The 20,735-nt window shown below is 14.9% G+C and overlaps 3 protein-coding genes across 3 annotated transcripts, besides 43 other annotated features; 2 read left to right on the top strand and 1 right to left on the bottom strand. All coding sequences in view use genetic code 6, as the record gives it.

Moving 5' to 3' along the window:
- Positions 1–76: part of a microsatellite that runs on past the window's edge.
- Positions 9–76: a microsatellite.
- Positions 58–135: a microsatellite.
- Positions 70–136: a microsatellite.
- Positions 73–132: a microsatellite.
- Positions 90–131: a microsatellite.
- A 12-nt stretch (positions 137–148) lies between the features above and the next one.
- Positions 149–203: a microsatellite.
- A 481-nt stretch (positions 204–684) lies between these two features.
- Positions 685–728: a microsatellite.
- Positions 729–1,738: 1,010 nt separating this feature from the next.
- Positions 1,739–1,785: a microsatellite.
- A 51-nt stretch (positions 1,786–1,836) lies between these two features.
- Positions 1,837–1,897: a microsatellite.
- A 1,528-nt stretch (positions 1,898–3,425) lies between these two features.
- Positions 3,426–3,480: a microsatellite.
- Positions 3,428–3,492: a microsatellite.
- Positions 3,493–3,593: 101 nt separating this feature from the next.
- Positions 3,594–3,625: a microsatellite.
- Positions 3,626–3,692: 67 nt separating this feature from the next.
- IMG5_170390 (hypothetical protein) lies at positions 3,693–4,776 on the bottom strand (the record flags this gene model as incomplete). Its single annotated transcript, XM_004029875.1, has 1 exon — positions 3,693–4,776. A coding segment is annotated over one exon (954 nt), but the record flags the coding sequence as incomplete, so codon positions are not given.
- Positions 4,418–4,479: a microsatellite.
- Positions 4,473–4,521: a microsatellite.
- Positions 4,761–4,837: a microsatellite.
- Positions 4,762–4,830: a microsatellite.
- Positions 4,838–4,912: 75 nt separating the features above from the next.
- Positions 4,913–4,945: a microsatellite.
- A 13-nt stretch (positions 4,946–4,958) lies between these two features.
- Positions 4,959–5,002: a microsatellite.
- A 2,212-nt stretch (positions 5,003–7,214) lies between these two features.
- Positions 7,215–7,248: a microsatellite.
- A 722-nt stretch (positions 7,249–7,970) lies between these two features.
- Positions 7,971–8,023: a microsatellite.
- Positions 8,024–9,766: 1,743 nt separating this feature from the next.
- Positions 9,767–9,900: a microsatellite.
- Positions 9,901–10,303: 403 nt separating this feature from the next.
- Positions 10,304–10,344: a microsatellite.
- A 348-nt stretch (positions 10,345–10,692) lies between these two features.
- Positions 10,693–10,730: a microsatellite.
- Positions 10,731–13,223: 2,493 nt separating this feature from the next.
- Positions 13,224–13,256: a microsatellite.
- Positions 13,230–13,264: a microsatellite.
- Positions 13,265–13,544: 280 nt separating this feature from the next.
- Positions 13,545–13,643: a microsatellite.
- Positions 13,558–13,643: a microsatellite.
- A 202-nt stretch (positions 13,644–13,845) lies between these two features.
- Positions 13,846–13,878: a microsatellite.
- Positions 13,879–14,707: 829 nt separating this feature from the next.
- Positions 14,708–14,742: a microsatellite.
- Positions 14,743–14,880: 138 nt separating this feature from the next.
- Positions 14,881–14,968: a microsatellite.
- Positions 14,969–15,417: 449 nt separating this feature from the next.
- Positions 15,418–15,504: a microsatellite.
- Positions 15,420–15,495: a microsatellite.
- A 141-nt stretch (positions 15,505–15,645) lies between the features above and the next one.
- Positions 15,646–16,290, top strand: IMG5_170400 (hypothetical protein; the record flags this gene model as incomplete). The annotated part of the gene is made up of 1 exon (XM_004029876.1): positions 15,646–16,290. One exon carries the CDS (start codon positions 15,646–15,648, stop codon positions 16,288–16,290), a length of 645 nt encoding a protein of 214 aa, XP_004029924.1.
- Positions 16,291–16,293: 3 nt separating this feature from the next.
- Positions 16,294–16,330: a microsatellite.
- A 481-nt stretch (positions 16,331–16,811) lies between these two features.
- Positions 16,812–16,863: a microsatellite.
- Positions 16,831–16,909: a microsatellite.
- Positions 16,910–17,384: 475 nt separating this feature from the next.
- Positions 17,385–17,485: a microsatellite.
- Positions 17,390–17,485: a microsatellite.
- Positions 17,393–17,514: a microsatellite.
- Positions 17,515–18,178: 664 nt separating this feature from the next.
- Positions 18,179–18,256: a microsatellite.
- A 6-nt stretch (positions 18,257–18,262) lies between these two features.
- Positions 18,263–18,321: a microsatellite.
- Positions 18,322–18,369: 48 nt separating this feature from the next.
- On the top strand, positions 18,370–20,040 carry IMG5_170410 (patatin-like phospholipase family protein, putative; the record flags this gene model as incomplete). Its single annotated transcript, XM_004029877.1, has 2 exons — positions 18,370–19,804; positions 19,978–20,040. The coding sequence occupies exons 1-2, from the start codon at positions 18,770–18,772 to the stop codon at positions 20,038–20,040; spliced, it is 1,098 nt and encodes a 365-aa protein (XP_004029925.1). The 5' UTR covers positions 18,370–18,769.
- Positions 20,041–20,056: 16 nt separating this feature from the next.
- Positions 20,057–20,104: a microsatellite.
- A 416-nt stretch (positions 20,105–20,520) lies between these two features.
- Positions 20,521–20,570: a microsatellite.
- The last annotated feature ends 165 nt before the right edge of the window (positions 20,571–20,735 follow it).

Raw genomic sequence — 20,735 nt, forward strand, 5'->3', positions numbered from 1 at the left:
TTTAAATAATATATATATATATATATATATATATATATATATATATATATTTAAATATATATATTTATAAATATATTTTTTTTTTAATATTTTTAATGTTTTTTTTTTATTTATTTTTAATATTTTTTTTTTTATTAAAAAAATATTTTATTTAATAATTATATATTTAAAATATTAATAAATTTTATATCTTATAAATATTTTTATACATTTATTTAATATTTAAATAAATAATTGACACGTATATTTAATTTATCGAATTTAATATTTTAAAAACAATTAAGTTTATTCATAGTTCCTTTTTATTTATTTTATTTTCAAAATATATTATTTTTAAAAAATATAATAAAAGACAGAATTTAGATTGCGATGTATATAAATGTTAATATAATTTTTTTTTTCTAAAAGAAAATATTTTATTTCAAATTTAAATATTATATACATACATATTTTTAAGACATTAAACTATATAAAATAATATAATTACAAATTGAAATAATAATAAAATGGTAAATATCGTTTACTTTTACTAATGATTTATTTTTGTAAGAATGAATTAATCAAAATTATATCTTTTTTTTTATTATTAAAAAAACAAAATAATATATATTATTTATTATAATTTATAATTTATGTTATATAATTTTAGAAAATATAATAAATACATAATATTTTTTTTTAATAATATATATATATATATATATATATATATATATATATATATATATTGCATAAAAATATTATATTATTAAAATCTTTAAAAAGGAATATATATATAAAAGCATAATAAACATTTTTTATATTAAATAAAAAAAAACAAAGTCTAAAAAATATTTATTAGCTAATATATGATTCATATTTTTATGTTAATATATCAAGTATTACATTATTATCAATTAATTATTTTTTTTACCCAAATATAAAACTAATATTAAACTGAAATTACATTAAAAAAATTATAATTCTTAATTAGTTGTGATATAAGATACAACAAATTAGTTAAATTTATTTATTTATTTCTTAAATAGACGATCTGTAAGGATTTAAGAAAATAATAGTAATATAAAAGAACAATTATAAAATAAATAATTAATGGTTTATGAAAATATTCTTATCAGAAATATTCTAATAACTATGAAAAGGAGAAAAATATTTTACATAGATTTCTGATGTAGCAAAGAACTATTTTAGGAATAAATAAATAAAACTAAATAATTAAATAGATAAATTATAATGTATTTCAAATAAAACTATTAAATCTATTATTTATCTTAAATAGAATAGAACTTTAAATAAAATGTTATTATGCTTTTATTTTAATTATATTGAGAAAAAACTCATAAATAATTAAGAAATACTTAAAAATTTTAGAAATTAATAAAATTATTATTAATTAACAAAATTAAGAGAAGGTAATTATAAATTAGAAAAAATAAGAAAAAAAAGATTATTTTATTTAAATAAAAGTTTAATTGAAATATAAAATAATCAAGAGAAAAAAGTTTTAAATAAATAAAATTCAATAAATTTTTAAAAAGATAAAAAATGATTAAATAAAAATTATTTATTTATAGAAATATAAAGGATATCAAAAAAAGTTAAAAAATTATTATATATAATAATAAGATTTGATATAAAAATATTTAGTAATAAATGCAAAAATTAAAGAAATAGAAAAATAATAATAATAATTCTTAAAGTTACTTAATAAGATTATATTTTAAAAACTAAATCTATGTTTTTATTAATATATTTTTTTTTTTTAATAATTTTTTATTTTAATAAATAAAAATATTAATTTATTCAATTTAAATATAAAAAAATATTTTTATACTTTTTATTTTTTTTTATAAATAAAAAATATACATTTATTTTTTATTATATAAAAAAAATATACGTTTGTATATAACAAAATATATATGAAATCTAAAAGTTAATTTTTTAATTTTAAAGAATAATCTGAAAGTTGTCGAGAAATAAGTTTATTAAAAAGTAGACCAATTTAAATATTTGAAAAGAAAGTAAACAGTTAATTCAGAATTGGTTAATCAAGTTTAACACACACTGAATTAGACAATAAATAATAATAAAGAAAATAAATAAGCAGTTACGATTATATATTAAAAAATCTCTGCCAAGATTAACCATAAGTTAAATAAAAAATTAGATATACCCGAGCAATTTCAAATCCACATAAAAAGCTGTATTTAATTCCTATAAGTACTTCTTAGTATTCTGATTTTGAGTCTCTTGTTACTTTCGAAAAAATATAATTAATAAATTAAATTGAATCAAACATTTAAGAAAACGACGAAAAATATATTAATTTGGAAAAATATAATTTAAAGAATAAATAAGATAGTTTAAATTAATTAACATAATAGGTTAAATATGAAAGTAAATTTTTATTTTATTTTTAAAAAAGAAAATAAAAATAAAATAAAAAAAAGATTTAATAGAAAATAAAAATTATATATATTTAATATCTTAGTATAGTCCTGTGTATTTTCAAATAAATATAAGAAATAAAAACTTTCCTTTTATAATATAATTCGAGAAATCTTTTTAATAATTAAAATTAAAAGTAGCATATTCATTCGTTAATCAAATTCCATCCGGAAAATAGATTTAAGATAGATTTTTTTTCATAAAAAAAGCTTAGGCATATAAAATAGATATTTTTGGATTAAAAGAATAATATGAGTTTTTATATTTAGCAATTTTTTCTTAAGAACTTATTAGTGTTTGTTTTAAAGTTTGGTTTAGTCAACTTTTATTTAAAAATTAAGATAAAAATAATGAAAGTTTAAAGAATTTAAGTTAAGAATAAAACGATTCTTAAATAAATATTGGTCATTCTAAAAAAAAAACTAAATTGTTATTTAATGAATAAGAAATTAGTATATTAATTTATTTTTAAATAAAATAAAAATAAATAAAAAATAGAAAGTATTTTAGAAAAAAGGAAATTGAGGTTATAATAATAGTCGAATAATAAAAATTTTATTTTAAAAAATGCTGAAAATGCCTATTATTATAAATAATAAAAATATTGTGATTCGAATGTATTTTTTTATTTTATTAATATATATTATAAATTAGATTTTTTATTTAACTATTTATTAAGTTTATTAAAGAAAAAAATGAGCATATATAGCATATATAACAGTAAAAAAAAGCTAATTAAATATTTAAAGTAGAACATATGATGAAAAGATATTTTAAAAAATAATTTAATCATATTGCTTTGTAAACAGAATTATAAAAAAATAAAAAAAATAAATATTAAAAAAAGTTTAATATCTAATGGCTAAAATATATATATTTGATTAAATTAATGAATTTTCTTAAAATGAAAATAAAATAAAGAATTTATTAAAAGAAATAGTATTAATAAATATGAAAAATTGTAACTATTGATAACTATAAAAAAAAATATTTATAATTTGTTAAATAAAAAAAAATATATATATTATTAAAGAGAAAATAAAAAAAGTAAATTTTATATTTATAATATAAATAATAAAAATATTATTTAAATTTTAAATTTGAAAAATATTTAAAGTATAATAAAATAAATGAATCTAATAATTTATATATATATATATATATATATATATATATAATAAAAAATAATATTTAAATAAGAGGAAGTAAATATATATTAAAAAATAAAATATTTTTTTTTTAATAAAGAAAATAAAAAAACTTAAATATATTAATAAAAAGAATATATATAATTTATTTTTGTCGCCGCTTCGCAATTATATATATATATATATCTTTTTTATTTTTTTATTTATATGTTCAAAAAAAAAAAAATCATCCAAAAATCTTTTCAAATACGCTCTTTTTGAGTTTTTTATTAGGTGAATAAATAGCTCTTTATCCATGTTCAGAAGGTCTATAAGTACTTGAAGGCAAATAAGAAGCTCCCTAATTACCAACTCTACTACCAAGCAAAACATTAGTAACTCTTTATTATACAGGATGTCTATTATAGATAACAGATTAATTAATAACAGGAGCAGTACCGTATTAATATTAAACCTTTTATGCAGGTTAAATAACTTATTAGATAACAGGTTAAGTAATAACTTAAGATTAAACAAGAGGTTAAGTTATGACTTATTATTATACTTGTTGGGTAGGTTAGTGTACTATTTTTCTTTCTATTGCTTAATATTCGACTCTTTCTTAAACTTTTTCTTGAGGAATATATTCAATATATCTATCTTAATATACTTAGGGAATATATTCTTTTTAATATTCGACAGCATAGTAATCTGTAACTTTTTTTTATGTAGGAACATATTCGGTTCTTTAGACTGGTTAGTATTCAATCATAGATTTTTCATAAGGAACATATTCAATTCTGGATTCTCCTTTTACAACCTGATATTAATGAGAAGATTGCTAGACTATAGGTTATTAGACTATAGTTTATTAGATTACAGGTTATTAAGCTATAGATTATTAAAGATATTATACAGGTTATTATTAAACATATTGTAAAGGTTAGTGTAAAATTCTGGATTGTAATAAAGGTCTTCCTTAAATGTATTAAAGGGGAGGAGCGTAATGGACAGGAGGATAATAGTGAGTTGGGTGTTGAACGTCTGATTGCTGGAGAGGATCGTTTATTGGTTAGTTTTAGAAGTTTTATTCAGGGAATTAGGATTAAGGTTGGATGTCTAATTTATTTTGGGAAGGATATTTTTGTGATTGTAATTAGTTATCTGAATAATCGCTGTTCATGGTTTATTTTTTTATTATTTTAATTTTTTATTTATTTAATATTTTTTATATATGTTTTATTTTTATTTTTTTTATTTTTCTAAAATATTAATAAAAATATAAAAGAAAAATATTATTTTTTTGATGTAATTATATGCATTTAATATAATTTTATTTTTTTAGTTTCATTTTTTAGTTTCACTTTTTATTTTTTTAATATTTTATTTTTAATATTAAATTAATTATTTTTATATATAAAAAATTACTAATATTTAAAAATATTCAATTAGTTATGTAATTAATCTAATTTTATATATATTTTATTAAAGCATAATTTATGAATACATTTTTTGCATTTTTTTTGGAAGTTGAAGAATCATACAAAAAAGATGGTTAACTTTTTATTATAAAAATGTAAAAAAAATTGAAAGAAAAATAAAAAAAATCATAATTTTATTTATATTATAAAGTAAAAAAAATTAATATTATACAATTAAATTATTGTTTTATAATATAATTTAAACTTTCAATTCTTTTAATATATAGTTAAAACACAAATTGTTTTAGTTTGCATAAAAAAAAATAACACATATAACTTTGCATACAATTAACTTCTAAAAAAAAATATATTTCATATATAAAATATATAAAAATCTTAAAATATTAAAAAAAAATTATTATAATAAACATCTTTTTAGAATGCACTAAAAATATTTAATATATAAAATAAATTTTCTTTTATAATATAATTTCATATTAGTTTACTATTTAAGTTTTGTTCTCTTTTAACTTCTAATAAATTATTTATTTAAATTGATTTAGAAATAAGCTTAAATCATATTTTCCTATTTGTTAAAAGCTGAAAACATAATTAAAATTTAATGATTAATAATACTTTATTTTATTTTCGAATTTGCTTAAAATCCATCTAAATAGGCATATTAATATCTATTAAAACCAAATTATAATTATTATTATTTTCTTAAGCATATTATCTACTATAAGCTTAATCAATAATATTATTTTTAAAAGCTGAAACAGGAATCATAATGAAATTATATTAAGAAAAATATAATCTAAAATTAGAATACTATTTTACTCCCAAAAATAAAATTATAATTCTTATAAAATTTATATTGCAGAATCAACATTAAAAATTTATATTTTAATAAGTAGTTCTTGTAATTAAGGTAATTTTTTTTCTCTATCTTATTCAAAAATATCACTTTTAATATCTTCTAATTAACATATACTGTTTTATTAACTATAAAATTCATTAATAATAATAATAAAAAGGCATTTATAAAAAAGAAACTGGTATTAATTTATAAGTTATGATTTGAATTTTAAGATATAATAAATTCAAATTAATTATGTGCCTTTATTTTATAAACTAATTAATTTAATTTTTTTTAACAAACGTATATAATTAATCCTTCATATTTTTTAAAAAATAGAATATTTATATTTTCGATATTATATGACTTTTTTGTTTTTTTTTTTACATTATTTAAATTTCTTTTTAATGTTTTCTATTAAAATTTTAATTTTTGTTTATAAATACATTATTATTTTAAATTAAATTATAAAATATACTTTTTGCTTTATTATGAAGTACTCGGAATTTTTTCTATAAATTTTGTAACTTTTTCTTAAACATACCTATTCCAATATCTTATAAGAAAAAAAAAATTAATTGCTAAACCCAAGTTTTTAAGATTAATACTCTGATTTTTACAAAACCTTCTAATGTAAATTTTATGGCGCTTTGTAATTAAATTTAAAAAATATCTTTTCAATTTAATTTTTTTGACTAATATAAAATATAAGAAGTATTATTCATTCTTGTATTATCAAATTACATTTAAATATAAAATCTATTTTTTTTTAAAAAAAATAGTATTTATACAATTTTAATATATGAACTTCTGTACTATTCTTATATAATAAATGCTATTTTTTTATTTTACTTATTTTAAATTATATTATAAGATATATTCGAGCGAGAAAATATTTTTTCAGTTATTTTCTAATTTTTTATTTATATTTAAATTTAACTATAAATATCTCTAACTTTAATAAAACAAAAATAAACGATAAATTTTTAATTAAAAAAAAAATACTTAATATAGCCAAATAATTTTTTTATATAAACATATTTTTATTTCTTTCTAATTATTAACTTAAAAATTCGATTTTTAAAACAATATTGGTATAATTTTTCAATAAATATTGTATTAATATATCTTTTATAATATTTTTTTTAAGAAAAAAGCAATATTTGATTTACAATATAATGTTCCTAAATTTAATTTATATATATAATTTGTAAATTTGCTTCTAAAATATTGAATGAATATTTATTTGGATTATTTATCCAATAAATGATATATTAGATTTCCAGAAATTATTTTTGTAGTTTTCTATGTAATATTTTGTAATTTTGATATTAGTATTCTAAATTGATATAATTTATATTATTTATGTTCATTTTTTATTTATTTTATTTTTGTTAAAAATTTAATATAGTATTTTTATTTAAGAAAATAAATTATTTTAAGGAAAATATAATAAAAATAATTAATATAACAAATATTTATTTTATTTTAAAATTAATCTGAAATGAATAGTAAATTTTTAATAATATATAAATTAGTTATTAGTTTTTTTATAAAAACATTATAAATGAATAAATAAATACTTCTTTTATAAATTTTAAATTTTTTTTCCTAATTATTTATTATATTTAAATTCAAATAACTACTTATTATTTTAATATTTATTTTTATATTAAACTATATAATAAAAAATTTAGTATTTTAATATGTTTTATATATTACAAAATCTTTAACTCAAATGACATAAAAAAAATATGGACTTAGGAGTAATATAATATAAAAATGAGTCGAACTACAAAAATAAATTAGATAAATAATTATATCTAAATACCATTATTTGAAAATAAGAAAAAGTATAAAGAATAATTAAAGTAAATTTAGAAAAAAATATAGAAAACGATATATAAAAATATATAAAATAAGAATATTATAGTAAAATTACAACAACAACAAAAAGTAATATATACTAAAATTAAAATTCATATTAAAAAATTTAAATTTAATTTATAAATTGAATTTTAAAAAGTGTTTGTTTTTTTGTTAAAAGAATATAAATAATTTAGTGAAAAGATTTTTTTTATTTTATTAATATTTTTTATAAATTTATGGAATATTAAAAAAAAAAAATTAAAAAAAAATATATATATAAAAATAAATATTAAATTAAATAGTTTAAGAAAAAATAAATTTATTATTTTCAATATATAATTATAATATTTATAAATATTTATCTATTAAAAAAATTATATAAATATATTTAATTGTATTATTTATATATTTAAAATATTCTTTTTACAAAAATAATTAACAAAAATTGTAAAATTATATAATAAAGTATGTATGAATTTTTGAACTTGTTAATAATATTTATAATTAAATGATTTTTTTTATAATTTATATTATAATAAGTATAAACTTTATATTAATTAATTTTATAGAAATTTTAATATCACCATTTTTTTTAATTAAAATAATAAAAAACTACAGAAATTTATTTAAAAAAAAAATATGTATATAAAAATTAAAAGGTTTAATAAATAAAAATAAACAATCTCTATATAAAATATATTATATAATATTAATTTTTTTTTAAAAAAATAATCAACTACATATAATTTAATATTCATTAAAATATATCATTATTTTTTTTAAAAGACTAAAATAATATGCAATTATCAAGCGGATTGATTAATAAAATCAAACAAATAATTATTTCAAGCTAAGGCGAATAAGAATCAATAAAAAAATTAAAAGTTGATTAAAATCATTAATCTATTTAAGAAATATTAAAAACGAGCGATTATTAAATTATAAATATAAATTGTTAAGAATTAGCATCTTAAATATTAAGATATATTACCTACTACTGTTTATTAAAACTACGTTCTTAAGTATTTATTTATATAAATAAAAATTATTATCAAAACATATTCATTTTTCTACTATTATTATTATTTAAAAAAAAAAAATTAGAAATAAAAATTTGAATTTCAATTCGAATAAAATCTCCGAAAACTCAAAAATTATCAATTTTAATGCGAAGACAAAAACATATAAAATATAATAAATAATATAAGTATTCATAAAATAAATGAACAATTATCATTAAGGTTGGAATATAAAGAAGATTTGATTTAATAACTTTCCAAATTAAATCCTAATTTTTTTTCATCAGAATCGGAAATAATTTTATTACCTGAAAAACACTATGAGAGTTTTGAGTAATATTTAGATCAATATAATAACTTCGAGAATAAAAGTGATCCTATAGAATATATTTATTTACAAAAAATAAAAAAATATTTGATTATTTTATCTGTTTTTATTGAAAATACATTGAGCATTTTTATTAAAAAAAAAGAAAATAATAATTAATTTCAAGGGCTATTTATTGTTTTCCTTATTAAGTCAATTTTTAATGGGAATAAGAGATAGTTTTTTAATAAAAAGAAGATGAATAATCAAGCGAAAACTACTAAGAAAATGAAAATTAAATATCAATGAATAATATAGAAACTTCAAATTAAAATAAAAATGTAAATCTTTTAAATCAGAACATAATTTATGATTAAATTATTAATAATTATTTCCTTTATTAACCTGATTTTTTTCAAGGAATTATAAAATCAGCAGAGCCTAAAAGAAGAATGTCAGATGATGTGAAAAATAACTAATATATACAAAAAAATAGCATGCCATTTATTTATAATAATATTTTTCAAAATATTCCTCTCTTGTAAAATAATAATAGTGATTAAACTCCTTTTTATAATAATTTTATTTAATAAAATAATTAATTTTAATATTTTCCTCCAGCCTAATATTAATATAATTAATTTCAAAATGCTTAATAAAATATAATATAATAATAATAAATTAATATCTAAAATTAATTCATTTACAACACTAATTAATAATAATAATAACAATAATAATAATAATAATTAATTTAATAATAATAAAAACAACTAGCCTTTATATAAATAATGTAGCAATAATAATAATATAATATTCAATAATAATAATAATAATAGCAATAATAATATATTAACTTTAATATGGTACATTTACCGGAAAAACTCATTAATACGAAATATAATAATACTTAAAATTTAAATATGCAGAAAACTTAATCTTAACAATATAATAAATCTAATAACTCCTTTGTTAATTAAAAAAAAATATATAAAAATTAAGATAATTTAAATAATAGATAAATTAATCGTAAAGAAACTACACCAAAAAAATAAGAATATAGATAAAATAATACTAATTCAGCTAATGAATCTCCTATATAAATAAATAAGCATTCTGATTATAGAAGTTAGAACAAAAAATAAAGTGACTCTAGTTTAAATAATAACGATATATAATAAAACGAATATGAAGATAATAATTTGTAGTATATAAATGACTCTGCTATTTAGTAAAATTAAACAGGAGAAAATAAATAAAATAAATAATAAAATATAAAACAAAATAAAAATAATTAGAATTATAATAATGGAAATAATTTAAATAATAAAAATAATATTATTAATGGAAAGTAGAAGAAAAAAAAGATTACCAATAATAACAAATTTAGTGACATTTTTTTTTTTTAAATAAAGTAAAAATAATATTTTTTTTTTTTAAAAAAATACATTTATTTTAATTAATTTATTAATAAATAAAAATATTCGTAATAATTATTTTTATAAACACATTTTTTTTAAAAAAAAAAAAAACTTTTTAATCTAATAAAAGAAATTTCTAAAAAAAATTATTTTAATTAAATAAAATATTTTATTTTTTTTAAATTTATTTTAAATTATATTGTTGTATTTTAAAATCTAATTAATTATTTTTTCTTTATATAATTTTTATTTCTTATATTTAATAGATCATTTATAATTATATTATTTTAAAAAATTCATTATTGAAAACTTATAATGTTAAATACATTAAAATAGTATATTATTATTATTATTTTTCATAACTATATTAAACTTTACATATAAAAAAATAAAATAAAAATTTATAATAATCTTTATTATCTTATTTAATATAAAAATACTAAAATGTTAGCAATTATATACCTGTTATTTTTATTTATAATTTTGATATTTTTTCTTTATATTTTTTTTTTTTTCAATTAAGTTTTTTTTTTTTTTTTATTTTTTATATTAAATCTAAATAAAATATTTTTTAAGATTTTTTCTTAATATTTTAAAATTAATGTTTTCTATAAATTCTTATATTAAAACTTCATTTTTTATTTCAATTTAATGTTTTTTTTAAAAAAAGATTAAACAAATTTGCCATAAAAAAAATTCTTCATATTAATGAATAATATAATGGATTATATTCTATTTTACTGATATTTTTTTCAAGATTTTTTTTTTTTTATAGTATTTTGAAATAAATTTTATCTAATTTTTTTTTATTTTTATTTAAAAAAATTAAACCATTTTTACTGTTTTATTTATTTCCTGAATTAAGTGAAAACCCTTAATTTTGAAATTTTAGATAAGGTTTTTTTGTAAAAACTAATGCCTACAATGCAGAGTTAAATCTAAATCTTTTTTTAATTTTTTTTTATATTTATTTCTTTATGTAGTGTTAACTAAAGAATGTCTAAAACATGTTATTATATTAGAAATTATGGAATTTTCATTTGATTTTTTATTATTTTTTTATTTTAGTTAATATTTCTTAAATTTTAATAGTGTATAAAATATTATAATTGATTTTTATAAATATATTTTAGATTATAATTTGATATTTTTATCATTATATTGAGTTTTTATAACTCAAAATATTTTTTTTAATATAAATAAGAAAAAATTAAATTACTTTAGAATTTTTAAAAAAGAATTGCTATTATATATTTTACAAATTAAATTATTTATATAAAATAATATACTAAAAATTAAAGATATGATATAAATTTCAAAAATTTAAGCAATAATTTTTGAAAAATTATAGTATTATCTTTAAACTTTCTTAATTATAGTTTATTTTATTTAAAAGTTCGCTTATTTATATTAATAATCCTAAAATTAAGAATTATGTTACTAACAAAAACTAATGATGATTCTTTCTAATATAAGAAATTATTTAAATATTTTTAAAAAATTAATTAATTTATATACTTTTATTTAGTATATTAAAACAAAAGATTATTTGTAAAAATTTTGTTGTATTTTTTATTATCTGCTATATATAAAATTTTATTATAAATAAAAAAGAAAATATTTATTCAAACATTAATAATTTAAATAAATTTAATATAAAATAAACAATATAAAACTATATTGTTTGTAATTATATATATATATATATATATATAAGAATTCTAATTTTTAAGATGTATATAGAAGAATAATATGGTAAAATTATTTTTATATTATTTTTAGAAAAAAATGCATTTTTTCATTATTATTTATTTGTTATAAAAACTAGATTTTTTTATGATTTTAAAATAATAAAAAAATCAAATAATATTTCTCCCATTTCGATTGTATAATTAATATTCTATAATTAAACATATAAATAAAATTTAATTATCCTATTATCAAACGTTAAATATCTTTTCTAACTCTTTTATTGATAAAAACTATTATTTATTAATATTCATCCAAAAAAAGAATGTTTCTATGTTCTTTTTTATTTTTAAAAAACAAAAAATATATAAAAAGAATATTTAAAAAATTTTAATAATATTAAAAAACAAAAATAAATAAAATGGGAAATATTCTAAATAATAATTATTTTTAAATATAAAAATATAAGATTTAATAAATAAACGCTTAACCAAAAACACATCAGGAACATTAAAAAAATATCTAATTTAGAATAATGACATTTAATATTGCAAATTAAGATGACCACAAATTTTTCTATAATTTCCGTGCTAAAAATATAGCAAAATACATAATTGAATAAAATCCAGATTTTGTTGCTTTTTAGGAAATACGTGAAAATTTCTTTTTTAAAAAGAACAATTAACTCGAAAAAATTATTAGCGAGATAAATAAAATATAAAATAATCATGAATATTATAATTCTGTATTTATTCCTTCCATGATTTATAGAATTTAAGATTATATTCCTTTTAAAATGGAAGGATTAGGTTTTTTAAGTAAATACCCGATTTTAAATTTCGATTAAAAATTGCTCCCTTTTCCTGGAAATGATGGGAATTAGAGGACTGCATGTATTTTTAAAGTTTAAATTGAATAGAAAAATTTAGTTTAAATAATCGTGAGTCATTTAAGTTATAAATAATAAGATTAAATAATTTAATTAATAGAACTAAGAAATATTTTAGATTAACAATTTAATTCTGAAAATTAAATTATTGCAGCTGATTTTAATGAATATTGGAATTAAAAAATAACTTAATTAGAAAATAACTTATAAGAAAAAGATGGATTTTTAGACTGTTCTAGTGAAAAAAATATATATTAAAATAGCTTTTGCTCATATAGAATTGATAGAATACTTTTTAGAGGAAAACAACTAAGTGTTATAGATATTAAAACTTAGGATTAAAAATGCTCATGTTAAAGTTTAATAGAAAATTAATTTTGTAAAGTACATTATTGTAGTGATCACTAAGCTGTTTTTGCCGACTTTAATTATAAAATTTTATGATTTATATTAAATATATAATAATAATAACAAAAAAATTTTTTACTTTAATTTTATAATAAATAAAATATAATATATAATATGAATATATGATATTAAAATATATATATATATATATATATAATAATTATATATTTATATATATATATATATTTATTTTAATTTTTAAAATTTTTTTATATTTATTTATACTATTTTTTTATATATTTTAAAAGAAAATTTCTATATTAATTTTATTATATATAATATATAATTTCTTTTTAATTTTTATTTAAAATTTAATAAAATAAAGCAATATTTATTTTTATTTTTTTATATATTAATAACTATTTTAAATTAATTTATATTTACATAAATATTATTTTTATTAATATATAATTTTTTTAATTATGAAGATATAAATATAAAATAATTAAATATTTCACATAATTTTTTTTTTCATATTTTTTATTCATATTGTTTATTTTCTTAAATATTTACATTTTTTTTCAATTAATATTATTAAATTTAATTATTATAGTTTTTTATTGTTTAATTAATTAATTTAAATTATATTAGTTTTATCTATTTTAAGCCAATACAAAAGATTTTAAAATTCTTATTTTATCTTGAAATTATGTTTAATAAATTTTATATAATTTCAATTTAATTATAATATGCAATGTCTTAAACTTATTTTTTTTTTTAATATAATTATTTTTATATTTTTTTATTATTAAATCTAATTAATTATATACACCTTCTTAATTTACATTTAAAAATTTATTTTTCAATTAATTATTATTTTAATGATTAATTGTTTAGTTATTAATTTCATCAATTTATAAAAAAAAAAGATTTATAAAATTTTGACTGTTGCAATTTAATTTATTTATACATTGTTTTTTAATATAAATATAATTATTTATTTTATAGAGTAGTTCTTATAATAAATTAACTGTTTTTTATAGGCAATTTTACTTAAATCATCGCTAATTATTGAATAAATTTAAGATAATTTTAATCAGAAATTTTAGAGCTAAAATAATATATAAATTTATTATATATTTACTTAATTATAAATTATATTTTGTTTTGTTTGGAGAATGTTTTAAAATAAGTTAAATGTAATATTGTATTTTTTATGTAAATTCATTATGTTTAATTTACCAATTAGCAATTATGAAAATATTGAAAATAAGTTTATATATTTTTTTTAAAGTAATATATTGATTAATATTAATAATTATTTTAATTAATTAATCATTTTAATATTATTTAATTCAAGCTAATTTTTAAAGTTATAAATATATATATTATTAATTCAAAATAAAGAAAAAATAATTCTTAATAAATTATTTTAAATATATATTTTATATTTTCTATTATATCTAAAATTAAATATTAATTAAAATCATTTTATTTTATAAAAATATATATATATATAAATAAATTTTAAATCATTTTAATTTATAATATGTAGATTATATTAAAAAAATAAAATATAGGAAATTAAACAAAAATATAATATATAAATATAATAAATTAATTAAAATTATATTTTCAAAAAGTTACATTTTTTTAAATAGTTAAAAATTTTGTATTGTAAAATTCAAAATTATTTGTAATATAATCAATTAATTTAAATTTTTTAACAAAAATTTGCTAATATTTTATATGCTTATTAATTACATTTTTAAATAAATTTATCTAATAATTAATAATTTTATAAAATAATATTTAAATATTATAGCATTTTTTTTGGGAAAAAATAATAAATAAAAGATAAAAAAAAAATTAACAAATTTAGAATTATTATATTTAAAAATATTTATTAAAAATAAAATAAAATGAAAATAGTTTTATACAAAAAGAATAAATATATGTATAAATAATATATATTTATATATATAAAAAAAACAAAAATATCTTATTTTTAGAATCACTTAAAAAAAAAGAAAAAAAAAAGAAAAAAAAAGAAAGAAAGAAAGAAAGAAAGAAAGAAAAAAAGAAAGAAAGAAAAAAAATAAAAAAATTATACATTAATAACAATTAAAAAACAAACATTTATTCTTCACAAAAATTATTTATTAAAATTTATATAAATACAGATTTATAATATATAAATAAATAAAACAGAATTATTTTATATATATTAAAAAAACAAAAAAAAAACATGATAAAATTCGCTTTAATATTATAACTAACTCTCACTTGTTTATACTGTGAAATTCCCTCTGATCCTAAATGGCCGAACAAATTCTAATAAAACTTTACTGAAACATTTACATATGGATTTATTAAATAATAAACTAAAGGAACTATCTTATATGATTATGATACGAAAACTTACAAAATTTCTAGAGATAATGGTCGTTTTGACAGATATTGTGGCTTTAATGGATTATATGCATTTTAAAATACATAATGTGAACATATAGTTGTTAATGGGGATAGATTTTTACATTATCCTTAAAAAAATGATTGCTGCTATTGTTGTTCGAATGAACATGGGTGTGGAATACTAAAACCTGATTGGCTTAATGGGGCTTAGTTCTTGGGATAAACTGAATATTAAGGATAAACTGTTTATAAATGGAACCAAAAAGGACTTTAAGATAACTTTTATTATGAAACTGTAGCTTAAAATCCTACAGATAGGGTTATGATTAGTATTGATTAGGTTCCTAACGATTTATAAGAATATATTAATAAAAGAAATAGTAAATTTGAGACAATTTAGTTACCTGGATATTGCAATAAATAAAAAACTTGTTCTATTTTATCAGTTTGCACTTCTTTAAGAAAATCAATTAATTGAAAAATATATAATATTAATATATATATATATATATATATATTTAAATTTTTAGTTTATAAATAATTATATTATTTTATAAAATATTTTAATAGTTAAGCTAATAGTTATTTGTTTATTTTTCGCCTAAAAAAAAATATTAATAATATTTTATAATAATTATTTTCTTATAAAAATTTCATATATGATATTATTATTATTATTCTTTTAAAAAAAAATTAAAAATATATATTTTTTTATTATCCACATCATATATTCGAAAATTAAGAATATTATTTATTTATTTTTTTAATAAATATATGAATGTTATTCTAAAATAGTATTTGATATTATAGTATATTTAAAGAATTTTTAAAATGTATATAATTTAAAGAAATTTTCATAATATGTATTTTTACTCATAATATAGACAAATACTTCCTTATAAAATTATAAAATAAAAATTTAATACTACTTTTTTTAAAAAAATAAGTCTATAATTCAAAACAAAGGAAAAAAAATATATATATAAATAAGCTTTAATAAAAAAAAAATTATATTAAAAAAAAAATATTAAAAAAAAAATATTAAAAAAAATTAAATTATAAAATATGAAAATAAATATTCAATATAAAAATTAAAATACATAAGTAGATTTAGAAACTTAAAAAATAAAATAAATTCAAGATTTAATTAGCTATATATAAAAAAATATATCTAAAGCATCCAATTATATATACTTAATATCAGAAAAAAATGATCTAATAAAAAATATATCCTAAATAAATGAAAACAAAACCATATAAGTAATATTAGATAACGAAAATTCTACTTTTTTTGAAAAAATAAACGATTTAATATATGAATATGATTGTTTTGATAAAACGACTCTTGAAAAAATACACAAAATGCTTTTGCTTTAATTTAAAATTTATTATAAAAAAACTATAAAAAAAATAATGGAAAACGAATAAAGTCTTAATATAATTTTGGAAGAAATAATATAAAATACAAATGAAAAAAATATTGCTGAAATTTATATACTAAAATTAATTGTTGATTATACAAATCCTTGTTTTATTTATAAAATTTAAGATTTTGAAAAAAACTAATAAACGTAAAAATAATATATATTATATAAAACATTTATATATATATAAATATAAAAATATATATATATAAATTTAATATATATATAAATATATATAAATATATATATTTTTATATATTTATTTTATTTATATATATTTAGACATTTTAAAGAATTTGATGATTTTCTTGATGAGTCATTGATTGATATAATTGCTTCTTTATAATTAAATGATCTTGAATAACTTTCATTAATATTATCTTCTAAAAGCTCTATTATTTAAAGCCATTTTGGATAATAATGGACTTAAAAAACTTAAAAAGTTTTCTAACTTATAAAGGAATTTCCTTTTCTGATTTTTTAGAATTAAAATTAGTATTTAAAATAAGAAGAAAAAGAGAAAAATGAAATTTAATTTATTATTAAAAAATTGACCCTTTAATTTAAATGTGAGCAATATTTACTGACATGGATTGAAATTTAAGATATAAATTTAAAAAATGGCTTAGTAGAGGAAATAAAAAATATCGAAAAAATCTGCTTAAATAAAATATTTGAATTAAAAGATCCAGTTCAATTATTAATTTTATAATACCATAAAATACCATTTTCTGAAATTATCCAAAAAATACAAGAATTAGATATTTCTGAAAAAGCTAAAGCTCATCTTTTGGGTACTTTCTATATACTAACAGCAAATAAAAAAGAAATAGAAAATTACAAAATATAATAAATACAATAAAACATAAAAGACAAACCTTAATTAAATATATCTTAAGAAGTTTAAAAAATATAATAAAATACCTTTAATGTATAATATAAATAAGAAAATACCTAAAAAGATTAGGAAATATAAGAAAATACTTAAAAAGATGAAACAATATATGAAAATATCTAAAATATAGTATAAAAATAAGAAAATACATAATAAATATAAGAAAATTCATAATAATAATAAGCAAATAGTTAATATATATAATTATAAGAAAATATATATTAAGATTTAAAATGTTTATGTTTAGATGGAGGTGGTATTCGTGGAATTCTCTAGTTAATATTCCTAAGTGAATTGGAATAAAAAACAAATAAAAAATGCTTTGAATTATTCGATACATTTGCCGGAACATCGATTGGCGGAATTATGTCATTAGCTTTGGCTTGCGGTCATACTGCTAAAGAACTTCTTTATAAATTTATAGGAAACACTAAAAACCATATATTTTCTACCAAACACTACCTTAGATATATTTTGGGTATTCAAGCAGAATCTAATGATATAAACACTGATTTAAAATACTCTTTATATGATAAGGATGGGTTAGAAAAAGAACTTGCGGCCTTTTTTGGTGAAAAAACACTACAAGATATTTCAAAACCGTTCTAATTACTTCCTGTGAGATCCAAAATGACAAAATGTGCCCTGTAGTATTTATTAAGACGCCTAAAAAATGCGGCAAAAGCGAAATTTATGGAATGCATGCAAATCCAGAAGTAGATTAGGCTTTTTAGAACACTAAAATTAGAGACATTGCAAGAGCAAGTTCTGCCGCTTACCCTTTCTTTGCTGCTAAAATTATAAATGAAAAATAGTATGTTGATGGCGGCTTTTTATTTAACAATGTGGATATTTTATTACTTAATCTGTTGAAACAAGATGGTTTTTTACCTGAAAAAATTAAAATATTAAGCCTCGGAAACGCCCCATCAGAAATTATGACTTCTTCTTAAATTTTAGAAAGGGCAAAGACTATGTTCTAAGGACTTCTTTAGTCCCTAAAAAGTCTCATAAACCCCGAAACTTACTACGAGTAATATTTTGCTATGTGCGGAATAAATTTCGAACATTCGATAGCCGAAACAAGCTGTATTTTGGGTAAAAACTACATTAGAATAGCTCCTTAGTATCCTAATAATTAATTTATTAGACTAGATTCAGTTTCTGTGTAAAGTTTGTAGACTATAAAGTACGTTGGGGGTAATTGGATAAGAGATAGTGAATAAAAAGGGGTATATGAATGTATTTTAAAGTGGTTTGGATAAGTGAAAAAAGTGGATCTTTCAGTAGAGATTATGCCTAGGTATTATTCATATAGAAACTTATATAGTGAAATCGAAAATATAGAGGATGAGGGTTTATGGAAGAAAAACCTTTTAAATTTCAATTTCCCGTATGATTCTAAGGAAATAGTAATAGAACCGAAAAATATTTATAGTTTATTTAAGTATTTTTTCTAAAATATGGATGAAAGCATTAATGATTTATAATATTTAATTTGCAAAGCAGCTGCTATAGGACATATTCCATCTCTTGCACATATATTGGAAGGAAAAAAAGAAGAAATTTAAAAAGAATTAATACTATAACCTGGTACTAATAATTGGAATTCATTACATTATGCAGCTGCAAATGGAGAAATCGCAGCTTTTGTGTATTTAGTGGAAATTTTGGTAAATAGAAAAGTTTAGTTTTTTAATGATTCCTAAAATACATAGAGAGTTTATAAATGTGTAGAAAATTTAATGTGGGTTAATGTTAAAGAATTTTTAAAGGCAACTATTTATGATAAAGATAATAAGTTTTTACCATATTCGAATTATTATGGATCCTTGTTTAATTATAGGTAAGTACATACAGTTTAATTGGCGATGGATAATTGCTAGAAATAGTTTATTAGTGTAATTGAATATTTAATTAATTGAATATTATATAAATATAATATATATATATATATATAAATAATATATATAAGATTTTTATTATTACTAATCATAAAGTAAATATATATATATAATTATAATATAATTTTTATTATTAACATAAATGTATTTAATTTTTAAAAGTTTTTATATAACATATTTTAATTAATCTTTTATTAATAAATATTTAATATAATTTTTTAAAAAATGTTCTATATTTATTCAAAAGAATATCTATTAATAAAAATTAAAGTAAAAAATATTAATATAATATGACAATAGAAAAAAAAATTAAAATAACGTCTTCTATCTATTTAATAAGCAGTTTTACTTAAAGATATTATGCTTTAAATATAAACTAGAATATACATTTTACAAAATATTATTAATCTGGCCGTGTACTGTGCCTAATATAAAAATAATTGTATAAATAAATAAAGTCTATGCGAATTTTTTGAGGAGAATTCTAAAAAAAATAAAAAAATATAGACATAAACAAAAATAAGTAAAATATAGAAAAATATTCATTAGTTATAAATCATATTCCTTAAAATAATAAAAAGAAACAAAAAATTAAAATTAAAAATTATTTGAAAATTTGAATTAAAAAATCTGTCAAAAATTACTAGAAGACTAAAAATTTAACATCTTTAAATTCGAAATAAATATTCATAGTAAGCTA

The sequence above is a fragment of the Ichthyophthirius multifiliis genome (assembly GCF_000220395.1).
Source record: "Ichthyophthirius multifiliis unplaced genomic scaffold scaff_1120509251257, whole genome shotgun sequence".
NCBI lineage: Eukaryota > Ciliophora > Oligohymenophorea > Hymenostomatida > Ichthyophthirius > Ichthyophthirius multifiliis.